This window comes from Calypte anna, chromosome 2 (assembly GCF_003957555.1).
Source record: "Calypte anna isolate BGI_N300 chromosome 2, bCalAnn1_v1.p, whole genome shotgun sequence".
Lineage (NCBI taxonomy): Eukaryota > Metazoa > Chordata > Aves > Apodiformes > Trochilidae > Calypte > Calypte anna.
In genome coordinates, this window is record NC_044245.1 from 93,747,256 (window position 1) to 93,766,385 (window position 19,130).

The 19,130-nt window shown below is 37.8% G+C and overlaps 1 protein-coding gene across 1 annotated transcript in view; it reads left to right on the forward strand.

Moving 5' to 3' along the window:
- NETO1 (neuropilin and tolloid like 1) overlaps positions 1-19,130 on the forward strand; it is a 66,628-nt gene that overhangs the window by 46,232 nt on the left and 1,266 nt on the right. Inside the window, exons 7-10 of the mRNA XM_008505499.2 lie at positions 1,286-1,514; positions 14,424-14,537; positions 17,199-17,757; positions 18,883-18,957. Coding sequence (XP_008503721.1) covers positions 1,286-1,514; positions 14,424-14,537; positions 17,199-17,757; positions 18,883-18,943 — 963 coding nt within the window. The 3' untranslated portion in view covers positions 18,944-18,957. The remainder of the gene's footprint in view (positions 1-1,285; positions 1,515-14,423; positions 14,538-17,198; positions 17,758-18,882; positions 18,958-19,130) is intronic.

Genomic DNA, 19,130 nt, shown 5'->3' on the forward strand with positions numbered 1-19,130 from the left:
GCAGCTTTAAAGGAGAGGCTAAATAGTGGCAGTGCTTAATAGCCCATATTTCTCAAGCCAAAAGAGCTTTGTTTTATTAATGGGGTGGTGAGTCCTGTTTCTACTAGAACGTGCTGTTTGTGTATGCAAAATCAGAGAAGCTGTTAAAGTAATTGATTTGTACATGTAAAAAGCTACCTGAAATTAATAAGATTTTTTTGTAAAGAAGTTTATCTAATGTTTAATACAATGGAGTTTCTTTTTGGTTATTTTTTTCAAGTGAAGATGCTGATAAATTTCAGCTGCATGCAGAATGTGTTTTCTGGCTTTTTATACTATTTATGCTCTACTTTGTCTTTCCGTAGCATTCTCCTGAAGTCTCCTAGATATGCTTGGCAGTTTGATTATGTATCATATGTTTACTGAAAATATTACTTAGCTTCTATGTTACTGGATATTACATGTTGCTTGTATTAAAAATGAGTGATTTCCCTTATTAAAGTCCATATAGAACTGAATATCTAATAATAGCATTTTCTCATCACCCCTGTTTCTTTTTGGGTAGCTTTAAAGAGTTTTCTGCAAAGGGCAAGACATCTATTACATTTATGTAAAATTTATCTTTCATGCAAGAGACATTTCCTAAAAAACTTTCTAGGTTTCTAGCGGTTCCCATGAGATATGCTTGATTTAAAGCCTTTTAAATTATGAAGATATATACCATAAGGCTTTGTTTAGAAAAGTTGAGCTGGTGGCCAAATTGCTTGAGGAAATTACAAGATTAATGATTGACTTCTGCCTGGCTCCCCAGTTCACACTTCCTGAATCACCGTGGCTGAGACATATCACAAAAACGACACATACTGACTCTGGGGAGGGAGCAGCAATTATTTGCCTTATTATTTTCCATGTCAGGAAAGTAATAGAGCAATATTGTACCAGCCAGCAAAAGATGAAATTTCTATTTTATCTCTAGCTTAACTTGAAGTACAGTTGTACATGCTTCTTAAAGACAGGCATATATTTAGAAATTGGGACCTTACTGCAAAGGACAAAAATATCTAGATACTCCACTGGGTTGAACTTTGAAGTAAGACAGAATACCAGGAAGTATAAACAGTGCTCAGTTTCTGTACCAATGCCCTTTCAAGCGAGTCAGCTGTGATCACCAGCTTCAGAAAAATTCTTTTCATGGTGATGTTTTGTAGTCTTTCTCCCACAAGGTAGAGCAAAGGTGTTCAGTGTTTGTTTAGTCAGTCTCAAATATCTGCACACATTGCCCTTGTTATTTTTTTTTGTTTCATAGATCTATTTGCGATTCTTGGACTATGAGATGCAGAATTCCAATGAATGCAAAAGGAATTTTGTAGCTGTCTATGATGGAAGCAGCTCCGTGGAGGATTTGAAAGCAAAGTTCTGCAGCACTGTTGCTAATGATGTGATGCTGCGGACTGGGCTCGGTGTGATCCGCATGTGGGCAGATGAAGGGAGTCGAAACAGCCGATTCCAGATGCTCTTCACATCTTTCCAAGAACGTAAGACCCTATTCAGTGCATCAGTCTTTTAGTTTGTTGAATGCTATAAATCCCAGATTTTTTAACGTTTGTTTCATGCTGAGTAGTCACTGAAGAATGTTCCCAAACAAAATATATAAATATTCAGAACAGTGTTTATTCCAAGTAGGCACGGTGGATAGAGTACAGGATTCAGAGACAGGAAAACAGGTATGAGTAGTCATGACCTGTCCACCTGTATGATCGTGACTTTTATCTTACCAAGCTTCTGTACCACTGTGTCTCAGTTTTCCCTTATACAACAGGGAAAATAGTACAGCTCTGGAGGTTTTATTAACCCTGATCCTTTTCTATGAATTTGATTTTTTAGATCTCATTATGACAAGCATTTGAAAAATACCATATTACTACTTTATCACAGGTGATGAGTGTGCTTGTGCATACTCCAGACTGCATATAGCAGTAAACATGTATGTTGTATATTGTTAAGCAAAGTAATCAGTTATTTTCTGTAGTAACAGAAGTTTGGTAAAAGCTTTACATGAGTTTTGTTTAACAGTCTTCCTGTGCACCCCATCTGCATTCATATGTTTATATGATTTCTGGACTAAGATAGTAAGGAAAACCCTTTGAAAGAAACAAAAGGTAGTTCTGCACAGTTAAAAAAAACAAAACCAAAAAACGACAAGCCACACAAAAAACCTCAAAAAACTCAGTGATCCCATTCACTGAAAATTATTGACTCAGGTAACCTGTGAAGGATATCAATTGTTTTCTTTGAGAGAAGTAATGTGGTTCTGGTCCCTTGAGGAGGGAGTACACATATTTTCACATGCTGATACATGTTCAGTTTTAATGTATTTTTTTGTTAGTGCATCACATTTCTGACAGGAAGATTTCTGTTTCTGTCAGTGGTTGGAATAAGGTGCAATCCTACTAAGCGCATTCTTCATCTGTATTCTCTGTGTGTGCACCCTTCAATGAGGCAATGAGACTGTTGAGAACAGCCTCTGTAATTCCTTAATTATGGCTCTGATTAAAAATTTCTGACAGTCTACATGCCTGAAATGGCATATGCCACTGTACTTTCACACTGAAGCCTTAAGGTGGATTATATTTTTCTTATCTGTAAATCTGGCCAGGGTCTAAAAGATACTAAGAAACCTCAGTTGAGATGATACTGCCCTTTTCTCTTTTTTGCATCTGGAGATGCTTTGAATATTCAAGATCTGATTCATTTTTTTCACAAGACATCCTGATCTGTTACCTTAGAAACTACTGCATAGACACTGGAGGTTCACAGCATATAAGAGCTGGAAGGTGAAGCACTATGATGACTTAACTTGAAATGAAGGTTTCAATAGGAGTTGTTTGCCAGGCTTTCATATTTTAAAGGAAAATAAGGAAAAAAGGTGGGCTTTTTTTTCTTACAATATTCCCAGTATGTTTGCCTGACATGCACCATTTTATGAGCTACTCCACTCGTGTAAGCGGATGATAGTTTATTTTGCATGGTATTCTGACTGGGAGGTTGAAAGTATTGACATGACGTGTTTTCTGGAAATTTATACTGAACTTTCATTTCATGCTAAAAGATTAAAATGGATTAGGGGATAAATTGTGCTTTGAGATATGTGTACACAGGCTGCTCAAAAATATAGAAAGGAAATATGTGCTTTTAATGCTGAAAGTTGACTTTAAATGTTTAAAGGTGATGCCAGTTGTACTTTCTGTGCCATGACACTTGTCTGTAAGTGATGCTCTACGTGGCAGATTGGTTCTGGCTATCAGAAGTCAGCTAGAACAGATGTCCAGTGTGTGCACTGCGAGACACAGCTCAGAGCGTGTGAACTGCAATGTCTTTCAGCAGCGTGTGGGAATAATTAGATCATCTGCATGGAAGAGAAGGAATGTCAGACCTCATTCAGGGAGATGTGCATCAGGGAGCAGACACCTGTGTCTCCACTTGAGGACAAAGAGGAAAAAAATCTATTTTGTTCATCTAGACGTGAGAAAGATACAAAATAGAAGATGGCATTTATGTTGGGATTATGTACATGGGAAAGAGTGACAAAGCAAAACTCTTGTGTTTATGGTTGCTGTGTGGATGTTATGATCTTTAGCTCATGAGTTCCAATCCTTAGTGTGGAGCTGGTTGTTGAGACCGGGAGTCTTGTGTTACACATGGTTCTGTTAACTGGAAGTTGTTTTATGGAAGCAGACTACTTAGCCTGGGAAATATGAGCCTGGGAAGTCTGTCTGGTGCTAGTTCTTGTTATAGGGCTGTTTCCTGTTGACTTATCATTTGTATAGAACATGGAAATCTTTGAGAGATTTTTTTGTTTTTTCCATGCGAGTTAATCAGTATGCTCCAGTTAAATTTCAAATGTATACAAATATATACGTAGGGTTTTTTGCTGGCATCTAAAAAGTGGCCTCACAGGTTTTCAAGCCTCTATCAGTGATTCTCTGCAGAGCAGCAAAGCTTTAAGTATTTCTGAAGGAAAGGCATACAATGCAAGAAGGTGTTAAATTTCTACACTTGAGAATCTGTAACAATTCTCACATCATCAAAATAGCATTAGAGCTCTAAGTAACATTTAATAACCAATTAATTCTTAATAGCTGATAATTTAGAATGATGATCTGATATTTTGTGACCAGCACTATTAGCAGTTCCCACTGTCATGGGTTTTGTCTGCTTATGTTCTTACCTTTCTGATCTTTAATTTATCTGCTAATATATAGATCTAATCATATTTTCATGTATGGCAGTCACTGTCTACAATAGATTTAAAATATCTAATGAATTAATTTAAGAATCAGGAAAACAAATTACTTCATCGGGTAAGAAGACTTGAAAAATGAGTCTTTGTTTTTTCACCCACTGACTAACTGCTTCTTTTCCATGACTGTGAGAGTGATCTCCAGTCTGATTAATAACAGACATGCTACACCTACAGCTTCTTCAAAGATCAGCTCTCGAGCAGACAAACGTACTCTTTAACCTAAAAGCAGATTCATAGAACCAGGGCAGATGGGATAAGAGAAAATCCCTCTCTATGCCCAGGAGGCAAGATGTTCCTTCTTTCACCTCTGTCTGCTGTTTAGCAGCACTGTTTCCTTCTCTGTAACCCTGAATGAAAAAACTCCAGACCAGAATAATACAATTCCTTCTCTTATTTTGTTGCCCTTGTTTATAACACCTGGCTTTAACACGTGGCTTTCCTAAAGGAGCACAAATTCTATCATTCTTGTTTTCTTTTTGTTAACAAAATCCACGTTTGGATAGAAATCTAGGGCCATGTTTAGAAGAACAGTGCACATCTCTAACAAGTAACAGCCCTCAAGTCCATGTTTCTAGCCAGCATCCCTGAAGATGATCACCCCAGCATTGGCAGTTCTCTTAAGGGAAAGATGCACTGTAGGTACGCAGTATGAGTGACTGTGTTTGTTGTGGTAAAGAAAAGGGAACAGCAAAGCACTAAGAGCAACACACATGAAGATACTGTTTCCCTTTGCAAAGACTTAGTCCTGTAAATAGACTGCAGCTTTGCTGATTTTGCTCCCTGCTTCCATACTAGTATACAAAAAAGAAGGCATTGGGATTGCCTCCGTAATGGTGAGCACTCATCTGTAATTTTCTGCCCCTCTGTGCTATTTGCAGCTATCTCTAGTGAAAACCCCTCATCCCAATGCTTCTCTGCCCCTGAATAAAATAACTGAGGTGCCTAGAGTATATAAACTGCTCACAGATTGGTGCTCCTGAGCTGCCGTTTTCCAGTGAGTTCGTTTCAAAAAAAGCACACCATGAAGCCATATATAAGTGTTTTTTTTTAAGGTTAGATCATTGATGTGTATCTGGTATTAACTGTCTGTAACAGTTACATCTATTTTAAACAGAGCTGTCTGAAGGTGACTGAAAAAGAAAATTCAGTAATAACCACATTTCATTTTCAAGTGTCTAATAGCTGTATTTTAACAAGATTTTTTTTCATTAGTGGCAAATTAAAAGATAAGTAATTTCACTTCAGGTAATACACTTGTAGTGTACCATTTATGGTACTAAAACCATATTAATAATTTTATAACTTTAGTAAGGTAGGTGAAACAGTCTCACACCATGACTGATGCAATTTTCCTTGGAGAGGCTGAGAGAAAACTTCCTCTGTTTCAAGGATGATTCAAGGAAAATCTGAAGAATTAAATTTATTTCTCTTGTGAAGGAAAGCAAGCTCTATTTTTCAGTAAGGAACAGCAGGAAAAATACAAATCACATACATTAAAAGAATTCATGTGGGGAGCATGATGCAATGAGCTATTTTGAGAATTAGATGTGAAAAGTCTAACAAGTTCCATGTAAAATATTTCTCACATCTAACCACTATTAAGACTTCAGAATTTTCCCATCTACTTTCAGAAGGAAGCCAGACCTCTCAAAGATGTTATGGCAAGACAAGAAGGAGGAAAAGAGAGAAGCCTAAAAATAGCAATCAGGGTATGGCATTCATCTCAGAATAGGAAAACCTAGGCTGAAATCCCTGTCTTGAAACGAGCTCAGTGGATAAATCCACATATTGCAATGATGAATGGTGTAGACAAGCAAGGCAGTTTGCTCAAAGGTAGTTCACACCCTGGGAGCAAAGGACTTGTAATAACTCTGAACTGTGCTGAGAAGCCCTGTAAATACACTGGGGAGAGAACTGCACTGAAGTGGAAGAACCAAGCCTTACACCAGACCCACACCAAGTCAGCTTTTGACTACATCTTATAAAAAAATATTTTGACCTGGATGTCTGTGCACTTTATACTGAGTGTACCCTGTAATTTGTGACAAAATGATGCTCAACACACAGAAATAATATATTTGATTATTAATGTCATAATATCTCAATGGTATAATAAGTGTTAATAACATGCAGGATATTTAGTTATGATAACAGTTTTATAAATATTATTATTTTATAATAGAAATGTGCGTATATTACCTGTGGTTATTTGTTTTATTGCCTCAGTGAAATTAGTATCTTTAAAAAATATATAAAATATGACTGCTTTTACAGCATATGAAAGAACTAATAATGTTCTTTATGTTTCTCTACCTTAGGCTATTCAGGATTAAAAGAATATATTATAATTTTGTATTAAAAAATGAAAATGTATAGATTATTGGCTCCATGTGCATACCCAAAACATTCAAATAGTAAGAAAATATACACAACTCCATTGACTCAGTTTTTATACAGTAACCTTCAAATATTAAACTCAGGTTTTTTTGAATACTGCATTGGTAACATTCTGGAAATATGATCATTACAAAACTCTCATAACTTTCACTATAAAAAATATATATTTGCATGCCAGATAAATAAATAAGGTTAGTATTAAAGGATTTTTTTAAATATAGATTTCCTAAACCTTGAAAAGACTAGTAGAATATCATGACTATCCCTGTTGAATCACTTGCTTATACAACTCCCAGGATAAGTGCACCATCTTGTGTTCAATATAAATACTTGTTGCAAAGCAGAAGATATTACAATATAATTAATTTAATAACTATACAGTCTGGTTTTATACTACATTGTAAGATTTCCCTACACATACAGCACTGAGTTTTTGAAGAAAATATTATTCAATTATTAAATTTTTATGATTATTAATAGAAATAAGGTAGAATAAATTTGTTTGAATATTTACTTTTGTACACAGAATTTTATATATATAGTTTTACATAAAAATAATTATTGGTTCAAATCCAAAGTGGAAAAAGAATCATTAATAATAAATTTTTCTTTAATCAGTGACTTATTTAAATTACACAGTTTTCATGCTGTAAAAATCCAGCACTATCTCAAAGACTTGAAGTTATTGAAATACATCAGATTGATCTATATGAATAATTCTAATTTTCTCACTTTTGCTGTAATCATTATAATCATTGATTGTGTTGAATATCCTATCTCATTTTTAGGCTAGTACCTTGGCAGAGCTTCACTCAACACTGCTTTGGAGCACAAGAGAAGTAACATTACTGTGTGTTCCCAGCTGTTACTTTTAATCTAATTATGAAGCCATCTTTTCAGAGTGTCACAGAAGGGCTGAGGTTGGAAGAGGTGCTGTGATATGGTCTATTTTAATCCTTCTGCTCAAAGCTGTCAGCTAAAGCAGGTTGGCTAGGGCTATGCCCAATTGGGTTTTGAATCCCTGCAATGGAGACTCCACCTCCCTGGGAAACCAGCTCTTGTATAGTGTTTGACCAATCTCAATTTTTTTTTTTTCTTGTAGTTGAGGAGAATTTTCCATACTTTATTTAGTACTTACTGCTTCTTGTCATGTCACCGAGCACTGCTGAGAAGAGCTTTTCTCTGTCTTCTTTACTCGCTCCCACCAGGTACTTTACATACTAATGTTTCCCCTCCAGGCCTTCTCTTCTCCAGAGACTTGTACAGTGACCCAAACACTTGGTGTATCAACCAGTCCTCCCAGTTCTGTATTTCCTGTGATTTTGCTGAGCATGCATTTTCTCCCACCATCCAGGATATTGAAAAACAGTTTAAATGATACTGGCCTTAGTACTGACCTCTGGGGTACATCACTAGTGACTGTCCTCCTGATGGATATAATTTCAGCTCAACTCACTGAATTTATTCAGAGCATTTTTCTAGCCCATGTTCACAATTTTGTCTATGAGGATGTTGTTGAAAACAGGGTTAAAAGCTTTTCTTAACCAGAGATAAACATCCACTGCTCTCCCCTCACTCCAGTTACCCAACTGTAGAAGTCTGACGTGTTGGTCCAGCCTGATTTCCCTTCCATAAGTCCATGAAGATTACATTCTTCTTGCCCTCCATGTTTATGGAATTTATTTTCTCTCTCACCTTCCTAGGGTTTGACATGAGAATAACTAACCTCTAGCTCTCAGTATTCTCTCCTTTCTCAAAGATGAGAGGACATTTGCTCTATTATAGTCCTTGTAAATGTCCCCCAGTCACCATGACCTTTCAAAGCAGCCTCAAGATGACATTAGCCAACTATTGGGGCATCCCATCACAGCTCATGGGCTTTCATCTTTCCAGCAGTTTATTCCCTAAACTTTTTTGGCAGCTGTCATACCTGTCATCTGGGCAGAGAAAAACCTGATGAGATTCAAAAAGAGGAAGTTGTAGAGTTCTGCACCTGGTGGGGAAGAACCCCAAGCACCAGTATAGGTTAGGGGTGGACCTGCTGGAAAGCAGTTCAGAGAAGGATCTGGGTGTCCTGTAAATTATCCATGATCCAGCAGTATACTCTTGCTGCCAGGAAGGCCAATGGAATCCTGGGTTGCATAAAGAAGAGTGTGGCCAGTAGTTCAAGGGAGGTCATTCTCCCCCTCTACTCTGTTCTGATGAGGCCACAGCTGGAATGCTGCATCCAGTTGTGGGCTCCCCAGTTCAAGAGAGACAGGGAGCTACTGGAGAAACTCCAGCAGAGGGAAACAAAGATGATTGGCAAACTGGAGCATCTCTCTTATGAGGAAAGGCTGAGAGAGCTGGGACTCTTTAGCCTAAAGAACAGAAGGCTGAGGGAAGAGCTTGTTAAAGTCTACAAGTATCTAAGGGGTGAGTGCATGGTACATGGAGCCAGACTCTTCTCAGTAGTTCCCAATGACAGGATAAGGGGTAATGAGAAAAAGCTGCAATATAGGAAGTTCCATTTAAACATAAGAAAAAAACTTTTTAACTATGAGAGTGACAAGGCACTGTAATGGGCTGCCCAGAGAGATTCTGGAGTCTCCTTTTCTGGAGATTTTCAAAACCCACCTGGATGCAGTCCTGTGTAATGTGCCCTAGATGATCCTGCTTTAGTGGGAGGGTTGGACTAGATGATCTCTAGAAGTCCCTTCCAATTCTGATAATCTGTGATTGTATGATTTTTTTTTGTCCTTTACAGCCCTCACCAAAGTCAACTCCAAATGGGCTTCAGCTTCTATCACTGTATTTTTGCTCAGTGCCCCTGTATTTCTGCTGGTGTTGTCTGACCCTGCAGCTACCTCTTCACATTTGAGTTTTACTTATCAGGAGCTCATTGTTCATCCATGCAGACTAGCTGCCACTTTAATTTGGTTTTCTGCTTGTCCAGGAAGACAATTATTGCACTTAGAAGGTGATCTTACAGAATCAACTAACTGTCTGGGATCCTTTATCTTTCCAGGACCACCTCCCATGGCATTCTTCAAAGCAGACACCTCAATGGTGAAATTTTGCTCTCCTGAGGCCAAGGGTTATGATCCTGCTTTTTGCCTTATTCCTTCTTCACAGCATCCTGAACTCCACCATCTCATGATCACTGCAGTCGAGGCTGCACATCCCCAGCTGGTCCTTGCATATTTATAAAAACATGAGGCCCAGCAGAGCTGCCCTCATCAGCCCCTTGATTACCTATATCAGCACATTACCATCAATGCACTCTGGAACCCTCCTGGACTGCTTGTGCCCTACTGTGTTGACCTCTACAGATGTCATGTAGTTAAAACGCCCTATAAGGACCAGATGCTGCAAATGTTAGGCTTTTTCCTGCTGTCTGAAGAAGACTTAATCTAATTCTTGTCCCCCATGTGGTAGTCTGTAGCAGACAGATACCTACTACAATATTGGTAGCTGTGGACAGACAGTGGGCTGCCTACTAATCTTGATCCAAAAACTCTCACTTGGTTCATTGCTCAATACAAGGCAGGGCTCTGTGAATTTCTGATGCTCTCATATAAATGGCATTTATACTGTAATGGAGGAAAACAAATTGATACTTCTGCTGGGTAAGGAGGTTTGTGCAGCTTTACCCAGGTGAAACTAACTATAGCAGAATCTTCCTTTGTTGAAAACATCTGCTACCTTCACTCAAGTTTCAACATATGTCCGTTGAGGCATCACCACAAATCATCCTTAAGACTAACAGTAAAGTATCAGTTAAATCATCTTTTTGCTATTATTAGGATGTCCTTTATACCGCATCTGAAGACCCCTACACTGTGCCTCTTCAGGTACAAAACCTGAAGTTTTCAGCTTCTCTTAGTGCTTTCATTCATTCCAACAAAAAGCCTTCATTAACAAGGGGAAAATATATTGATTTCTTATGCAGCTTAATCACTCCAGGTTCAAGGGACCACAGGGACCCAACTTGACTATACTAATTTTGTAAATATAAGCATTAAGTTTGTCAATTCGGTTTAGGAATCTTGTATTTGGGTTTCTTTGGTACTAAATTTACTGTACTCTGAAATTGGTCTGCCTTGCTGTGAATCTAGTTTTGACATTTATTCATATACCATCTCTTTCCTCTATTGCTCAACAGCAAAATTTAGAGAAACTGATTTTTTTTTCTTCCTTTCTCTTGCTTTTAATTTCCAGATCCCCCTTCCATCACTTTGTGTAATTATCCCATATTCTTAAAGCTGCAAAACCTATCTCTTTTACTGATCAATTTTTTGTTTTGTTTCTGAAACATTTCCTAGTATTTTTCATTTTATATAAAACCTCTTGTCATTCATTTCAAAGCATAATGCTTTGTCATCTATTTCTGCTGTGCATTTCTCTTTCTTTCTCTTTCACTTCTTTTACAGTCTTTCTCTAGCTTATTGTTGTCTACTTACCAGCACTACACTTTTAAATTCCTTTATTGGAGCCTTGCACAAATGTTTTTCCTTTCCTTACATTGTTATGTCTATTTTTGGAGGGTTTATTTTTCCACTATTAATCCCTTCTCTGTTGTATTGAGGGTTAAATCAGACTGATCTTACTGTGGTAAGAGAAAGTTGCAGATATTTAAGAGGTTCTGCCTGCTCAGACAAAGCTCTCCATCCTCACCACTTCACTTCTAAGGCCTTTCCTGCCACTCTGCATGTTTTATGGTGTTTTGGTGGTGCTTCTTTCCTCCTTTATGCTGTATTAACATAAAATGTCCTAATCCTGCACTTTTTTTTTCCCTTGTTACCCTGTCACTCCTTGTACTTTCTCCATTTGTCATTTGGGTTTTCTTTTCTTGTGCATTTCCTACGTAACCACGTATTTTGAATGGGTGGTTACTTAAGTCTTCTTTAGTTTCCCTTCCATAAAATCCTCTTGCACTGTCACAGCACAGGCCCAGCTGAGCAGGCCAAGCTCTGCTCACTTACTCCCCATCTCCACTGTGGGACAGGGAGGAGAAAATTATCCAAAGGCTTGTTAATCAAAAGGGAGGTTTTCATCTCCCAAACTAGAGTAACAGGCAAAAACCAGACAGACTCAGCTGGGGAAGAAAAAAAATAATCTGCTAGGAGAAAGCAAAACCAGATCTTAATAGTTTACCACTCACCCCTCCTTTCTTCCTGCGCCTGAACTGCTTCCCTGCTGCCTCCCCCTTCAGGGCACAGGGAGGGGCAGGGGGGGTTTAGGGTCAGTTCCCCACACGGTGTTTCTGCCGCTCCTTCCTCCTCAGGGGGAGGACTCCTCACAGCCTCCCCCTGCTCCAGCGCGGGGTCCCTCTCATGGCAGAGAGTCTTTCACAACCCCTCCGACATGAGTCCCTCCCACAGGTGCAGTCCCTCAGGCACAGACTGCTCCAGCCTGGGCTGCACACAGAGTCGCGGCTGCTGCGGGAGCAGTCACCTCCCCTGGCACGGGGTCCTACATGGATGCAGATCTACTGCTGCCCACCTGTGATTCTTCAGGGGCTATAAATTTGCATCTGCCCTCCTATGGTCCTTCATGAACTGCTCCATCATGCTGCTTCAGGAACTCCTCCATTGTACTCCGCCATGGGCTGAAGGGGCACAGCTGCCATCCCACCAGGACCTGCAGGGAAATCGCTGCTTGGGCACCTCCTCCCCATCCTTCCTCACTGACCTTGGTGTCTTCTCTGGCATCGTTCTCCCACCTCCTCTGCTCTGAAGTTTTTTTGTTTGTTTGTTTTTGGGTTTTTTGTTTTATTTTTGCAGTTTAATTTTCTCTTTCTCAAATATGCACCCACAGAGGTGCATCCATCTTCACATATCTGGTCAGCCTTGAGCAGAGGCAGGGCCAAGACTGAAACTGGATGAGCTTCCAGCAGCTTCTCATAGAAGCCACCCCTGTGGGCCCCCCCACTTCCAAAACACCACTGCACTAACACAAGACACCCATTATTTTTTTTTTTTAATTTATTTATTTATTTTATTTTAGAGCAGACAGTGAGACTCTTTCTGTGTGCTGGAAAGAACCAGACCCAAAAGATCCTCACGTTGCCCAGAAACAGGGTTTACAACTAAAATGTGGAAGGATGATGGTGTGACATAGCATCCTCCAAGCTCAGCCTTCACTGTCTCCTGATTAGAGCAACAGATAGATGAGTACTGTCCCAAAGCACCCTCCCATGATTATGTGGATGTGTGAAGTAAAAATTCTTCCTATAATAAACACACATTCTTACCAGGGTCACTATAGCTGAGGAGATGGTATAGCAGATTTCTTCAAAAATGGAACAGTGGGCAGAACCAGTCTGGCTGAACCATCTTCTGCACTAGCTAGCAGACACTGTATAAATATACTGATATACCTGATATACCTGATATACTGATATACCTGATTGTATGGTTACATACTGGGGAGAGTGTACAAGTTTTGGTGGCATTTACCATTTTCTAACAGAAGTCATTCTGAAGAATGACTTTCTGAAGAAGTCATTTAGCCAGTTATGGATATCTGTACTTGAAAGCACTTACTGAAAAGTGGATTTCTTGAGATGGTACATGGAAGCATTAAGTTCTACAATATCAATGCTTTTTATTGTGCTTAGTTAGCAAACCACTGAAATAGTTGTCTGCTCTGAGCCAGTCTCTGCACTATGCATATATGTTATATATATATATATATATATGTTATATATGTATATATAGGAACTTCTTCTAAAGTTGCAGAGGAGAAAAATTCCCACAAAACACCTAGCTCTTAAGTATCAATAATATGAACATCATAACTGTTCTGATTAGTTAAGGGTCTTAAGTTATTTTTTAACTTTCCATTAAAAATAATTTTATGCTTTTGGGTTGTTTGAGCTAAAAATGGAGGAAGATATTTTGGTTTGGTTCTAATAAAATAAATATGAGGAGTACTTTTTTTTTTTACTATATTATAGAATTATGGAGTAGTATCTCTACAACCCCAACACCTAAGGATCTCCCAACATTTGAGTTAATAGCACAATTTAGCAGAGAGTACAACTCGTTCTGATGGACCTCTTCACAGTAATGGTATATGACCTTCAGTAAAGCCTTCATTCTTCAGCTTTAATCTGCATGATTCTTGTAGACCATGGGCTTCAGGAACACTGAGGATTATTGCTTTTTTTAATCATCACACTTGTGATCAAAGAGGTACTCTTCTAGTGTAGCTTTTCTTATTGTCAAAAGATTTAAAAAATAATTCTATTTTCTCTGTGGGTAAAAGTTCAGGCACCATGGATAGGTGAACTAAAATACATTTCTCCTTTGTGTTACATATGTTTTCTTATAAATGAGTTTCAGCAAGAAACTTAAAACCAAATTATTTCCCATACAACAGATGGGGCTGGGATGCAGTTAACTTTTTTCATAGCAGCCCATAGGCTGCTGTGTTTTGGATCTGTGGCTTAAATAGTTGATAACACATCAGTGCCCCCCAACCAATGTGTGGGGTGGGGGGCAACTCACTGCTGCCATGACAGTCAGATTATGGAAAAAGTCTATTTGTTTTAGAACTGAAAAATCTCTTGCCACAGAATAATAAACAGCATGTGACTTGAGTGCTGTCGATGCTGCATGTAACGTATTAAATATACTCCAGGAACCTGTGTTATTTAGCTTTCTCCTACTACAGGTCACATCGTCAGTCCTAGCTGTATGTGCTGTGGAGAACTGAATGATTTACTTCTTAATATCAGCTTTTTCTCTTTTACTTTTAGCCCCTTGTGAAGCCAACACATTCTTTTGCCACAGTAACATGTGTATTAATAATACGTTGGTCTGCAATGGACTCCAGAACTGTGTATATCCTTGGGATGAAAATCACTGCAAAGGTAATGTGTAGAATTTGAAATATCAAGTCATTTAGCCTGCCTGGGATACAGCATATTATCCTTTTTATTAAGTACATGCCAGATGGGTCAAAGTCCAGTAAACTGTCAGCCAGAGAAAGCATAAAACAAGCAATAAAGACAATGAGGAGAGATAAAAATACCAGTAGGTTTTACTTTCAGTGTTTGCATTTGTTTTGCCTGGTGTTCATTTGTGTTGGTTATGTCCTTCTAGATGGTTACCTCTTTCTGGTAAGCTTCCTAATCACTTGGTCTCTGTTTGCCCTACACTCCAAGATGTAATAGAAGTCATATTTTTTTTTCCTTTGCCATAATTACCTTTGTAGTGGAGTAACGTATTGGTAGCAGGTGTGTTTTAGCCATATACCATGCCTGTAATAGCCCAGATGCACTAAAAAGCCAAGTAAAAGTGGAATTAATGCTGTAAAAAAGCAACCAAACCTATCTGAAATCAAGTGAAATTGAAGAGCAAGAAACAAGCACAGGAAATCAGGTATAATGCCTGTTTAATAAGTAGGGACTGATGTTCTTCACCAAGTGCTGACAATGGTTTTTAAATGTCTCTGTTTGTCTGGGGGGAGGGGATGGAAATAAGCATTTGTGGTTTTCTCTAGGGAGAAGAGCCTGGCTAATTTACATTGCAGACTAGGGAGACAGCTCCTTTTCCTCCACCCCCACTCTACCTCCCCCACCCCATCCCCCATCCCCCATCCCCTGCTACTACAGATTTGTTCCTGGAAACTTGGGATATGCCAAATTAAGGAACCAATCAAGAAAAAAATTCAGAATGAGGTGGATTAGCGGTCAGCCTATAAGTCTGCTGAATCCTGTAAAATCCTGACAAGCAGTGCAATAGGGTAAAACACAAATGAAAACACACTTCAAAAGAACACAACAAAACTGTGGCATGGAATAATATTCCTCAAAGGAATGAAATGTCTAATTGGGAAATAATTATCTGTTCTCTCCTTCAGCACAGAAGAAAGAGAAAACATTCCCTTAATTTTCAGAAACAGTTTCATCTTTCATTTGCCGTATATCTTTTTCTTTGTTTTTATATGTTTATCCCCATTTTTCTCACTAGAAAAACTGAGGTTGCTTGATTACAGCTTAAATGTTGTTTGCTGCTGTGCTGCTTTTTCTCACTCTGTTTCTTCCCTAAAGACTATCAGTCAGCTAGAGAAGCCCCAGGTGAATCTACAAGAGTAGGCAATGGGGAGTACAGCATAGTTCATTTTGGGTATCTATGAGATTATGACAAGATAGATGTTACTGTTTTGGTGCCAATAACTTTCATTTCAAAGGCTTTTTATTAAGTCATTTGATATGTTTAAAGTTGCCAGGAAAAGTTACAATAAACTGTATGTTGAAACATAATCACAGTTGTCAAGTCTTGCTATCCCATGAGAGACTGATGCTAATGCTTTCAGCTTGGATTTCTTGCAAGACTTAGTCACTATCTCATGTGTCTGCAGCCATTTGAAAGCAAATCACAGAGAAATATATAAAACAGTTGGAACTGTTTTCCTTTATGTTATGATATTTTACTGCATACTTTCTGTTTCTAATAAATCACAATGCTGAATTTTCTGGCTAACTTACTAGGTCCCAATCAGTAAAAGACAGCAGGTAGGATCAGCTTGTAGGTCTTTAGAAAAGATGGGGCACTTAATAAATCAGTAACAAAATAAATAACTTGAATGTTTTTTTCTTTTTTTTCCTTTCTGAAATATAAATTTTAATAACTTTTCTATTTTCTCCTGATAGAGCATTTTTATTGAACGCTATCAACACTCCCAGTCAGGTCACAAATATTAGGACTTCATTGAAGTCCCATTCTTTCATTAGTCCTATGTCCTAGTTGTATATATTTACTGCAAGAGACAGAACATACATGAGGGTAGTGGGAAAATGGAGCAGGTTGCCCAGGGAGACTGTTGAGGTCTCATCCCTGGAGATATTCAAGGTAAGGCTTGACAGGGCTCTGAGAAACCTGATCTAGTTGAGGGTGCTCCTATTACTGAAGGAGGGCTGGACAAGATGACCTTTAGAGGTCCCTTCCAACCCAAATTATTCTATGATTCTGTAATGAAGAGGACATCTGCAATGGTTTTGGAGTTTTAGCGGGCAAATGGAGTTCATAGGTGACCCTAAAGCCATGTGCTTCTTATGGTGGTTACTTCTTTATAAAAAAAAACCCAACCATTTCTTTCATCTAGTTAAGCTTATAATAAACCCCAAATAAATTGCTTGTTATGGTGGTTACTTCTTTATTAAAAAAACCCCAACCATTTCTTTCGTCTAGTTAAGCTTATAATAAACTGAATAAATTGCTTTCCAAGTGGACAGACATAGCAAGTGAATACACAGGGGACCTGTGTATTGTTTATTTAACTTTAACAAACACCCAATTTCATCCTTTTTTGTGTTTTTGTCACTAAGACTGATTAAGTGAATTCAGACATAGATTAGGCTGGGCTTTACTTAGCCCATAAACACATCATGTTATTTTTATTCTTGAACTGCAATTAATGCTGTGCTTTGTTTTCTTATTTTCTTATTTTCTTTTTTCTTTTTTTCTTTTTTTTTTTTTTTTTTTTTTTTTCTTTTCTTTTTATTTATTTTTTTTCTCCTACCACACAGAAAAAAGAAAAGCTAACTTACTGGACCAACTTACCAATACCAGTGGGACTATAATTGGGGTGACTTCTTGCATTGTGATCATCCTCATTGTTATCTCGGTTGTAGTACAAATCAAGCAGCCTCGTAAAAAATTTGTCCAAAGGAAAACAGACTTCGATCAAACAGTGTTCCAGGAGGTGTTTGAGCCTCCTCATTATGAATTATGCACCCTCAGAGGGACAGGGCCTACAGCTGACCTTGCTGATGTTGCAGATGACTTTGAAAATTACCATAAACTGCGAAGATCATCTTCAAAATGCATTCATGACCATCACTGTGGATCACAAGTGTCTAGCATTAAGGGCAGCCGTAGTAACCTCAGCACAAGAGATGCTTCTGTCTTGACAGAAATACAACCCCACCCTGTAAAACCACTCATTCAGCCCATGAACAGGAGAAACATCCTTGTCATGAAGCATAGCTACTCACAAGATGCTGCAGATGCGTGTGAGATAGACGAAATTGAGGAGGTACCAACTACAAGTCACAGGCTGTCCAGACATGATAAAGCTGTTCAGCGGTCAGTATCAATAGATTTTTGATGAAGACTATTGTGTAAGGACTTGATTGCCCAAACATATTCACTTTTTATTCAGTAAAGGCATATTTTCTTCTTTATTTATTGTTTAAACCTCTGTTTCCTGAAAGCACATACCATGATATTATCTCTCTCTACCTGTCTCTCTTTCTCCCATCTCTACTGCTTCCTCAAGGGTTCTGTATCTCAGTTTTACCTTTCTACCTTATATATTTCTTTTCCTATTTTACACATACATCTATACACACATAGGTTAACAAAGAGCAAAGGTACAATTTTAAAAACCAAAGATTTTCCTTGAATCTATTTTTTTTTTAAATAGCCACATACATGTGGTTTCATGGTAAGTGAGGTGGCCTTGTGTATTGTCCACTGTTGATCTAACATCCCTAAATCAATACATCTATAAATAAAAAATACATGTATCTATTTTGATGCATGGCAGAATAGTGAGAATCAGTCCTGGGGTAAGAAAAAACCCTTGTCTCCTGAAACATTATATTTTATATAGTTAATGATGGTATTTTTTTAAAAAAAAAAAACACTTTACTGTATATGTTCCATTAATATTCAGGGTATCTTGGCTTAGTATATTAGCATATATATATATTGATTAGAACATGAGACAGCATAGCGAATAGGGAATACTAATATATTTATATATCAGAATGTAGTTAAATGGAGTATTTCTAATCAATAAAAAAGTAAAGTCAAGCAAGAACTATTTTTACTGTATATTGCACTTTGAATGGCTGTAAATATTATTAAAAGTTTACAAGTAAAAGAAAAATAGAAGAAACACTTAAGAACCATTTATTTAAAAAAGAACACAGAAACTTTTTATATATATTTGTGTTTTCTCTTGCATTACTTATACACTTCTTGTGACTGTTTACATGCCCTCCATATTTTCTTTGCACTTTAAGACATTTCTTTCTCTTAAAAAAAAAAAAGATGATTTTATTCTAATTGCATGCCGATGTAAATTATTTCATGACTATTGATCAGATTATCAAGGTGTACTGTTTATTAAGTATCTATGTGCATATATTTCTTTTTTTCTCTGGAAACATTATTATTTTGAATGAAATAGCCATAACATTCCAGGTTCTGCCTCATTGGGTCTCTAAGCAAACATGAGTCTGAGTACAACACAACTAGGGTCTAAGAGACAAACCTGAGGTAAGTAAATATACCTATACAGCAATCAAACCATCTTTTGCTCTCTGTTTTGTTTGTTCTATTGCTAAAATGCATGCTAGTTTTCAAGTATCATGTCATCTTGTATGCCAGCTATGAATACTGAGAAAACTGAGACACAGATGACCATTTTAGCATTGTAAATGAAGCAAAAT